This window comes from Loxodonta africana, chromosome 1, assembly GCF_030014295.1.
Source record: "Loxodonta africana isolate mLoxAfr1 chromosome 1, mLoxAfr1.hap2, whole genome shotgun sequence".
In the NCBI taxonomy this organism is placed as follows: Eukaryota; Metazoa; Chordata; class Mammalia; order Proboscidea; family Elephantidae; genus Loxodonta; species Loxodonta africana.
Window position 1 is genome coordinate 10,106,259 of NC_087342.1, and position 10,739 is coordinate 10,116,997.

Here is a 10,739-nt window from a genome sequence, read left to right on the forward strand (position 1 = left end):
TACAGAGACTTCACTGTTACTATAAAGCAGCCAAAAAAAGTAAAAAGTGTGTGAATACATACACAGACAAAAATTTGTCAAAAGGTCACCAAAAAGTATTCTTATTGTAAACTGGTACGATTTCAGGTGATTCCTTCCATGTTTCTATAAAACCAACCAATAAAATACAAAAATATCAGAAATAATTTAGCTATCTGATATGCGTCCTGTTCAAGGCTGAGGCCCAGTTCCTAGAATAGCATTTGACACATAGCAGGTACTCTATAAAACATTTGTATAATGAATAAACTTACAAATAAGGAATTGGTTAAATTACAGTAAGCCTCGGATGATTTTACACACAGCCAATATACATGAAAACGTAGAAATAAACTCACTCATGGTAAGATATATTAAAGGAGAAGGGCCAAAAATAAAACACTTCCATCTCACTAAAAATATGTAGCACAGAAAAATGATTCACTTTTCTTTTTAAAAATCTTATAAACACAGGAAAAGTTTCGAACAACATATACCAAAGATTAACATGAGGTGAAAAGGGCCCTCTGCCTTCTTTCTTAAAGTAACAGGACATATCCCGGCAAAGTCTGCACAACCATCTGCCAGGGATCTACGCCGGGTGCGAAGTTGACTCACGCCTGCCTTAGGCCCGAGAGTCTATTTTTCACCCAGACGAATGCTCTACAAAGTGTTTACTAAAATAAAAATATTCTATCTGAATATTCATGTGAAAATATGAATAAAGAATTAGTGTTAACAACACAAAGCGCTACATACTGTGCCAAATACTTTATGTAAATCGTTTTAATTAGTACTCACAATCTTGTAAGTTAAGTATTGCCACTGTCCCTGTTTTTTTTCTAACCTTTTTTCTTTTTCCAGATGAGAAAACAGACCCAAAGAAGTTGTGGCTTGTTTAGGGTAACACAGCCAGCCGCTGAGCCTAAGTCTGTGACACTTTTCAAAGCCATGCTCTTAACTAACGAACTAGGATAGTAATCTAAGAAATCGTTTAATTCCATTCCTTTATTTCCTAAAGGAGGCAATTTTCCCATCACTCAATGACACATCTATGCTACGTACACTTATTCACACTCTTCATTAACTTTTGGTCTAACAAATTCCTTTTCCAAGAGAAAACTAGTGAAGAGCATTAATAATTTAAACATTAAGACTAAAGGCCTATCCAGTTCTTGCCTTTAAGAAAGTTAAAAATAACACGTTAGTTTTGAACAAGATCTTATTATGGCCACCACACTCGTCCTGAACTGGTTAGGCGTGATTTATTCCTACTTCCATGAACCTACTTTTGGAGATGTCACTGGGTAACATCAGTACCTGTTTTCTCCTTAAAACAAATACCTGGAATTCCCAGAATAACACAGTAACAAGAACAAAGAAACTTGTATTACAAGATCTTTTTACATTATATCCTTTATGAAGAGTCACGTGAGGAACTCAAAAAAACACTTCTGAAGTTCTTTGACCAGAGTTTTTTTTTAATAATTTATAAATACTTTTTCCATTTATTGAGACATTAAAGAATTCTCAGTTATTTAATCTTCTTCATTCTTCTGAAATTATTCATTCACAGAGCAGGCCACCTAAGAAAAAGACTTATTTTAGAAAGTCAAATTTCAAGCATCACGCCATGAGGGAACTAAGACCACCAGAAATGAATGCCTCCCCCAAATATTACTAATTGCCACAATGACTGTAAATCAGCACTGAAATAAAAGGTCCACATTTTTAGATTTTAATTTAGTCTAAGATCATCACTGAAACAGTTCAATTCATTACACTGTTTAGTATTAAAAGCCTTTGTTGAAGTAAAAATAATTTATATTTATTTTCTTAAAAACAGCTTCCAAAAAAGCCTAAGGCAGTTTATTTCCACAGATACTCAAGAGAAGAGACTTGCAAACCCCTCCTTGCTGATTCAAGTATGTTTGGCCAAGTCCTTGACATGGAAGGCAGAAGGTCAGCTCACTCAGTACACAAGGCACTTCCTGTGGAAAGTTACTCACTTATCCCAAGGGTGAAGTAAGGGTAACCCTTCTGAGTCCATTTGGAAAGACTGAACATGGAGAGGAGCACAGAGGGTAGGCTTGCTGGTCTAGTCAGTATCAGGCTTCTGTCCAGGAAGCTCTCACCCACCCAGACTCCCAGTCCCATGGGAGAAGACACAGAACAGTGCTAACAAGGTAGCTCAATAACTGGGCTAGTCAACTCCGCACGGCTGATGCTACTGCTTCCCTCATCTCACTGTTCCTTTATCTGGTAGAAAAAATCAGGCAAACCTTATTAACAGCAGGAGCATCTAAGCTCTCTCTTTTCTGAAAGGCTCAAAGTAAGAATACACTAATGGAAGTGTAGGACAGGAAGGAGAACCAAAACGAATGCCCTCAACCTTTCCAGTGATAGAAGCCCCTCCAATTGTTGCCTGTTTCACTAATGACGGTTTGGGAATTGCCTACACATTTTACCTTCTTTATCTGCGTGTAAGCTCCTTGACAAGAGAACCCATTGCCGTCCAGCTGACTCCCACTGTCTACCCAGCCCCCTCTTTAACCACACGTTCCTTTGAACTCAACTCTCCAGAGATACTAACGACTCGCATATGTCATGTTTTCTCATGGTGTGCCTTTGCCCCAACTGTACTGGCTGCCCAGAATGCCCCCTAGCAATAAATATACCATACTATATATACGATCATGAAATATATCATGGCTCTCTTTTTATAAATGAAAAAAAAAAAAAACTAAAATCCAGAGGATTAATGTCTTGATCAAAGTCAAACGTAGCTAAGCTAGACAGCAGGATGGGAAGACCAATGTCAAGCCTCAGGACGTTCAGCCTACACTGTCTGTACCACATTGTGGTATTTCTTATCAGGTCAGGACAGGCTCCTTATCCCTCCTTTCTACAACTCAGTGAGGAAGACTGGCCCTGAAATTCCAGAGGGAGGAAAGAGGTGAAAGGGAAAGAAGCCAGGCTCTCTATCACTGTCGTATGGGCATGTGGCCTAGTGTTATCGGCTATTCTGAAGTTAAAACGGGCAATGGGAGGGAAGGGGCACAAAGCAGAGGGAGTCAGCCTGCTAACCCACCTTAGGCAAGTCATTTCATACCTTTAGGTCTTAGTTCCCTTGTTCATTCATTCATTCACTGACAATTCTCTACCTAGCACCCACTAGGTGCCAGGCTGGGAATGCTGGGGGTATGGCAGTGAGCAGAAAAAAGAAAATTCCTGTGCTGGTAAACATGCACGTAATGTGCAGGTGATGGTAAGCAGTAAGACTACAGTAGCCACTGGCCACATAGAAAATCAAAAGTTTAGTTCCTCAGTCTCACTGGCCACATTTGAAGTACTCAACAGCCACATGTGGCTAGTGACCACATTAGACGGTGCACTACAGGACATTTCCATCAGAGTTCTACTGGACAGTGCTGGGGTGGGATGACGGGAGAGGGCGCTATTTTAGGTGGGTGGTAAAGAAAAGCCTCTCTAATAAATAACGTGGCGTTTGAATAGACACCTGAATGAAGTGAGAGAGTGAGCCATCTATCTGAGGGAAGCGCTTCTCAGCAAAAGGAAATCATTTACTTGTAGTACGACTGGTATCACCTGAGGTCCCTTTCAGCATTAAAGTTTCGATTCAAAGTTCAGTAAATTTTATTAGAATGAAGCAAGATATAAAATTCCATGCTTTTTGTTTTGCAAAAGCAATGCGTCTGTGTTACCTATTTAAAAGAATTTCCCAAAGATACACAGGAAAAAACAAGGAATAGAGAACATTTTCCTTTTAGTTCCTGTAAGTCAGACAGCTGAGGATTTTGAACTTCATACAGCTGAATTCCTCTGACAACCGTAACTCCAAAGGCTTCTGATAAGCCCTTTCTTGAAAGCTAACTTCCCCATTCCCAATCCCCAAATCCTCTGAATGTTTCTCAATTTACTGGCATCATTTACTCCCCACATAGAGAGCTAAAAAGTTATTTTCTTCAGCGATACTTAAGCATGTCTGAACTGCTGTTCAAATAGAATGTTGCAAAATGGCTGCCAGACTTGTAAAGCAACACACAACTCGGAAGCAATAAGCTCACGTAGTATCTTGCTGAGCTCTGCTCACCATTTCATATCTTAAATCCCAGGGCTCTCATGCATTCCTTGTGGGCCTCAATTAGGTGTCCACAGTGCTCTTCTCCTTTCTCGATGATACTAGAAAACAAAATTTACTTGTTATCTAACAAAGGACGCATTAAGCACTTTACTAAATAAGCATGACCACAGTGATGGTGGTGAGGCAGAACATGGTTATACTGGAATGTAACTGGTGTTTTTAAAAAATATGACACCTAACAGTTTTGTTCTCATTGGATCTTGTGATATTTCCACGCCCATGAGAACGGCCCACAGAGAACTAGTTTTGGGGGTAATGTGATTTCAAGAAATAATTAAGCATGCCACATACCGCCTCTGGTTCATACTCAAGGAATACTGCTACTCTATAATGAAATAAAAGGGGCCCCAGTGGCACAGTGGTTAAAGTGCTCAGCTGCTAACTGAAAGGTTGACAGTTTGAACCCACCAGTCCAGTAAGGGAGAACAAGTGGTGATCTACTTCTGTAAAGATTACAGTCTTGGAAACTCTACGGTGCAGTTAGTTCTATTCTGTCCTACATGGTCACTACAAGCCCGAGTCAACTCGACAGCAAAGGGTTTGGTTTTTGGATAATGAAATAAACTGACAGAATAAAATATTTATGTTAATGGATGGACAGAGAGAAGAGCTTAATTTTTTACCTGCTATCACAAAGAAATTAACTTTCTGATTGTGCCCCACATTCAAATACCACCTAAACGAATCTACTTCTGACCACAAGACGTTCTATAACAAACAGCAAAAAAGATCTGGGAGCCAGGAGCAGCAAGATGAGCCCCCTCATGATGCCCAAAGAACTTCTAACTTATAAAATTCACAATCTAGAGACTAGGACCACCCAGCTTTATCTCTACGAAGAATAATTTTAGCCAAGAATTAAGTTAAGCCAAATCCAATTACAGGAAAAAAACCCTTGACTCCAGATATTTGGAGAGAAGTCATAGGGGCCTAAAGCAATCAATGCAAAAGGAATTCAAGGATCAAATAAGTTCTCCCTTCTATTGTGCTCGGCTGCTAACCAAAGGTTTGGAAGTTCAAGTCTACCCAGAGGTACCCCAGAAGACAGGCTGGGCGACCTACTTCTGAAAAGTCAGCCATTGAAAACCCTACGGAGCACAGTTCTACTCTGACACACATGGGGTTGCCATGAGTTGCTGTCAACTCGACATCAGCTGGTACTGGTTCCTGAATCCTACTCATCCTTCAATAGGTAGCTCAAGAAAGGGCTGCCTGAAAATGCGAGAAACTGTCTGGGATAGCGCATGTCTCCCTAAGATTAACAGCTCGCTTTCACTGGGCATTTACTGAATGATAGCCTGGTACTGTGCCAGGCACTTAATATGGCTTATATCATTAACCCTTACAATAATTCTGGAGGCAGATACTTTTATTAGACCCATTTAACAGACAAATGACGCAAATAGGTTAAACAATTTCCTAAAGGTCACAAAGTTGGTGAACCTGGATTCAAACCTCAACTCTATATCCTGGGCTCTTAATTTGATGCTACACTATGGGAAGGCTCAATGAGCACTTACTACGGAGGTTAAGTTCAGTGTCAGAAAAAAACAAAACACACACCAAACCCGTCAAGTCGATTTGACTTGTAGCAACCCTACCCACGGTCTTTCAATTCTTCCCTCACAGCATTATTTGCCAAGTACTGAGCTCCTACACTCTTATTACCTCATTATGCCAGGATTTCTCAACTTTTTAATATGAGGACAAAAAGGTGGTGAAGGAACAAGGTACGTATTTACGTTATCTGAGGGCTTCTTGTAATGACATTGTTTCCATAATAGGAGCAATATAAAATGAAAACAAAACCTTTTGATGGATTGACAGTAACCTACACGTGCTATTCTGAACACTATATAATCCCTAAATCCTAGACTAGCTGATTTTTAAATCCTCTGTCTTAAAAAAAGCCCCTCCACTTCAGCAAAGAACTGTGAGGAATGTACTCTGTGTGCTGCTGTCTTTAAATTTTGAGAGAAATCCCCAGACAGCCCCAGAAACTTTGACTCTTTGGTCTCGCCCTATCTATTATGGTTCTTACCACGTACTAGAACGACTATTGGCATTATGTCTCCACTAACTTGGAGCTCCCCTTAAAGCAGGCAGTACCTTTATCCATTTTTACATCTTCGGTCCTGACACCTAAGAGATACTCAAGAATTCTGCAGAAAGGAAGGAACGGGTGAAGCGAGCCCCAAGTGATCCTGATCTCTCGCCTCTCCCTTTCCCCAGCAGCCCGGCCAGAGCAGGTGCCTCAGGCAGCAGAGTCAACAGAGCTGACTGCGAAGCACGCCGCACACCACGCAGGGGCCCTGAGGGACCCCAGCTGGGGACAGAGGGCAGAGACCCCAACACGTGGGGCGCGGGGCCGCCAGCCGCCCCTTCCCCGGCTGCGCACTGACCACGCATCGCGCGCCTTCTTGGTCTCTGGGCAGGCGCAGCAGGGCTTCAGCGGCTTCTTCTCCTGCGACTCAGGCCGAGCAGGGCTTGCGGCCACCAGGCCCGGCATCTTTCGGGCCGAAAGCAGCTAAATACAGAGACCCGCGAAACGCCTGCAGCCCCGGCAAACGTCGTCACTTCCGTAAACCACTCGGGAAAAGGGACAGGAAGTCCTGCCTCTCTCGCACCGGAAGAGGAGAGTGGGTGTAGCGGGCGCGTGCGCAGTACAACTTAACCGAAGCGAAAGTGGATGATTGACAACGCGGGCGCCAATTCAGCGCAGGCGCACAAAGGCCGGGTAGACGGTCTCGGCGTTTTCGTAAACCAACGTTGGAGGGCTCGGAAAGGATGAGAACAGGAAGTTGTCTCTGAAGTCAAAAATGGAGCCGCAGGAAGTGCCGTGACTCATCGAAACTAAACAAGAGAAACCACAAGTAAAAGCCAGTTCCCCTGAATAAACGCAGTTCCTATATTTCACGCTGTAGCAGGCCTTTCCTGTCTTTCACTGCCCTAGGTAAAAATAGGTAGCAAAGGCGTTTGAACAATCCCATCAACAAATATCGGGAAAGAAAAAAGGCCTCCCCTGTATATTTTAAAGTCTCGGCTAATTTAAGTTTATGGTCCTGAACAGATTTATTTCAGAATGAATTGTCCAATCCGAGGCTTCAAACTAGTTGGTTCAGTTGGAAACGCCGCTGAGAAAATGCATTTCTAACAAATACCCTGCTGAGAATTTGCATTTCCACTCCAGGTGTACTGAATCAAACTACATTTTAACAAGATCCCTGGATTGTGCTTATGTATAACTTTCTTGGGATTTGGAAGAAGGCAGGCCTCCACCCCTGACCCTGCCTCCAGCTCTGTACCCCTCTCCCTGTCCCACTATCCCCCAAGGCACAGCCCTAGCCAGAACCAGTACCTGTTCTGTTCAAAGTGGAGGAACCAGGAGCAGAGGAGGAGCATGGGGCTGAGACTGACCCACACTGGCCTCCTAGGTACTCCCCTCCCAAGGGGAGGTGGAAAGGCAAGGAGGAAGCCGTCCAGCAGGGCCTTCTCTCCAGAAAGCTTGTTGGAAAAGACCCCTCTGCCCCCAGCCCTGCTGGAAGAGGGGACTGAGGATGGGGCTGACAAGGTACCACCCCACCAGAGACATCTGCTGAAGAAGACATGGAGATAGAGTCAGAGGCTGCCGCTCTTCAGGAAAAAGAGCAGGATGACACAGCTACCATGCTGGCTGACTTCATTGATTGTCCCCCTGACAATGAGAAGCCACCACCTGCCACAGAGCCTGATTCCCAGCCCTCTCCTGCACCCCCACTCCCCGTTTTCAATAAAGTTATGTCCTTAGATATTGGGAGAAAAAAAAGTTAGAACTTGTTAGGGAATGAACCAGTTTGAAGCCCTTGTACTTAAATCATGGGGGGGGGGGGATGTATTGATTAATAAAATTGAAAAATGGCTTTTCCTTAGCATTTCCTGAATTCAGTTAGGTAGATAAGTAAATGGGTATCATGTTACTTATTCAACAGAATGAACATAATCAAACTGTAGGACTTGGGGCGTTGTTCAGATAGTTGCCTGGTGATAGATGTGTCGGATGGTCGAAATTTCGGTATCGCCTAACCAAGGTTTGTCTCTATATTTCAGTGATTTAGCTCAGGGAATCTATTGGTGTTTCTGTGAACTGGTGCCAAATAGGAGTAATTTCTCTGTGTGTATCTTCAAAGGTACTAAGACCATCCCTATTTTGATATCTGAAAACTTAATAAGCATGGTTTTTACTTCATTCTGGTTGGAAATATTTAATACATTGTATTACCATTATGGCAATGGGTTTTTTTGTTTTTTGTTTTTTTACCCGTATGCTCTCAGTTTATATGCACCTAGTATTATAAATTCTTCAACTAGTTGTTCACTCAACTTATTTAGAACTTTGCTGTGCCAGCAGTGGTCCCTGCACAAGCAACATCAGCATCACCTGGTTACTTAATATATAATAAAAGTAGTTCAATAAATCAATGGGGAAAAGCCTTAGCCATATGGAGAAAGTTAAACTGAATCCCTACCTTAACACTGCATCTGAAAGGGGGCTCCAGAAGCATTAAAAGCCTAAACGTGAAAGCTCAAACTAAGGAATTAATAGACATTAATGGAGGATATCTTTACACCCAGGGGTGGGGAAGGATTTGTTAACAGTATTTCAAAAGCACAAATTTAAGTTAAAAAATTGATTAATTTGATTAAAAAAATAAAGGCTTAGAGACCAAATAGATGACAGATTGGGAGAAGATATTTGAAATAACTAAATCCAACAAGGGGTTCGTGTCTAGAATATCCAAAGAATTTACAGAAACAAACAATAAGGGTATTGTTGTTAGGTGCCATCGAGTTGATTTCGGCTCCTAGCGACCCCATGTGACAATCCCCAGAGGATTTTCTTGGCCGTAATCTTTACGGGGGCAGATCAAGAGGTCTTTCTCTTGTGGAGCCACTGAGTGGATTTGAATTGCCAACCTCTCGCTTAGCAGCCAAGCACTTACAGGAACCCCAGTAAAAGATGGTGAAGGGATGTGAGCAGACAATATACGGAGGAAGAAATGTTCAAGCAACACTTTTTATTTGTTTTCCTGCTTATTTAAGATACAAGAATATAGAGAAGAGAAAACCCTAGAGACCAGCACTTATAAGAAAAGCTGTTCTGAAACAGTACTAATCGTAGAAGGGAAATTAAAACAATTATGAGGTATCACTTTTTACCCAATAGAGTGACAAAAGTTAGAAGACTGGATAATGCCAAGTGTTGGGTGGAGATGTGAGGGTGCAGGAACCCTCTCAGGCTGCTGTCGGTGGTGCAGACTAGCCCTGCCATTTTGAAAGGCATTCAGGCGTACCCAGTTAATTTGAAAACAGATGCATGTAACTCAACAATTCTATGGCCCGATCTATATTCCAGAAAAACTCCCCATAAATCCGTAAGGGATCATGTATGGGGATAATCGTCAGAGCACGTTTTTGTGGCAGGGAGTTGGAGGCAGTCTGGGCATCCATCACTGAGGAGGTGGCTAGGGAAAATACAGTATATCAGGCCCAAATAAGAAGAAATTGAGAACGTACACACAGGTAACATGGATAGATTTTCAAAGCAATGTGTGTGGAGCAGGGGAGGAAGGGTGTAGTAAGAAAGAGAAGAAATAGGTAACACAATACTATTTACCTAAATAAAAAGGCAAGGCACAAAACCAAACATACACATAAGAACACAAGAATGTAAAAGATTTGCTTTAAAGGGTTAGAATGGTTGCCTATTTTGTGGGGAGGCAAATGCGAGTTGAGGATGGAGATAAATGCAAATAAATGAAGTGACGTTGCAGAGACCAATGACGATAATGTGGCATGCACAGAGGAAGATAATTAAGTCAATTCTCCGCACCTGATGATAAAGGAAAACTGCTGGTCACATCCGCTAAACGCAGTTCGAAAAAGTACTACCTTATGGGGTAGAAATTGCATTTAATTATTTCGATGTTCTTTTTCAGCACTAAGAGACTACACTTGTAGGTGGTGTGGAGCAAAGCCAGTTTTATACTAAAGGCTTAAGCTGCTTCCTTGCTTTTAAGTGAAAAATCATCACTGTCATAAAGAGATTGTGAATTCCTAGCTGACGTACTGTGATCGCGTCATACCCATTTTGGTGCCTCAGCATGGTGGACACAGCCTAAGTGCTTTTTACCCAAACACATTATTCCCAATGGAACTTTATCTTGCCTGGCTGCTGCCAAGAATCTAGACGTTTTTTTTTTTTTTTTTCTTTTTCTCCCCCATACAAAATAAACAGGGAAAAAAATGTTTATACTGATTTTCTCTCATAGTACTGCCCCGTGACTCGTATTGGCGCTGATTGTTCTTAATAGAAAAGACAGTATTAAAAAAAAATTGGGAGGCTCGGTTAGTGTATAATCCGTTGAAATGACAACATAATTTTCAGCCATAATACCCTCTATTTATGCAGGGCTGTTCAGCTTCTGAACCATCATTTAATCTTCACAGCAATTCAAATTATCATCCACATTTATAGATGAGAAGATGGAGATTCAGGGAATACGTGGTTTACTCAAGG

At 41.9% G+C, this 10,739-nt stretch overlaps 1 protein-coding gene across 1 annotated transcript; it reads right to left on the bottom strand.

The window, feature by feature from the left end:
* Nucleotides 1–1,478: 1,478 nt before the first annotated feature.
* On the bottom strand, nucleotides 1,479–6,783 carry LOC100675578 (cytochrome c oxidase copper chaperone). The gene is made up of 3 exons (XM_003412979.4): nucleotides 6,586–6,783; nucleotides 4,133–4,221; nucleotides 1,479–1,604 (listed from the first exon to the last, which is right to left on the bottom strand). Exons 1-2 carry the CDS (start codon nucleotides 6,690–6,692, stop codon nucleotides 4,137–4,139), a joined length of 192 nt encoding a protein of 63 aa, XP_003413027.1. The 5' UTR covers nucleotides 6,693–6,783; the 3' UTR covers nucleotides 1,479–1,604; nucleotides 4,133–4,136.
* Between the last annotated feature and the right edge of the window lie 3,956 nt (nucleotides 6,784–10,739).

Bases quoted from the DNA above. Each gene is read 5' to 3' on its own strand.
- LOC100675578 (XM_003412979.4), bottom strand. From the start codon at position 6,692: ATGCCGGGCCTGGTGGCCGCAAGCCCTGCTCGGCCTGAGTCGCAGGAG. The intron at 4,222-6,585 runs GTCAGTGCGCAG...TTTGTTTTCTAG, and splicing joins AAGAAGGCGCGCGATGCGTG to TATCATCGAGAAAGGAGAAG.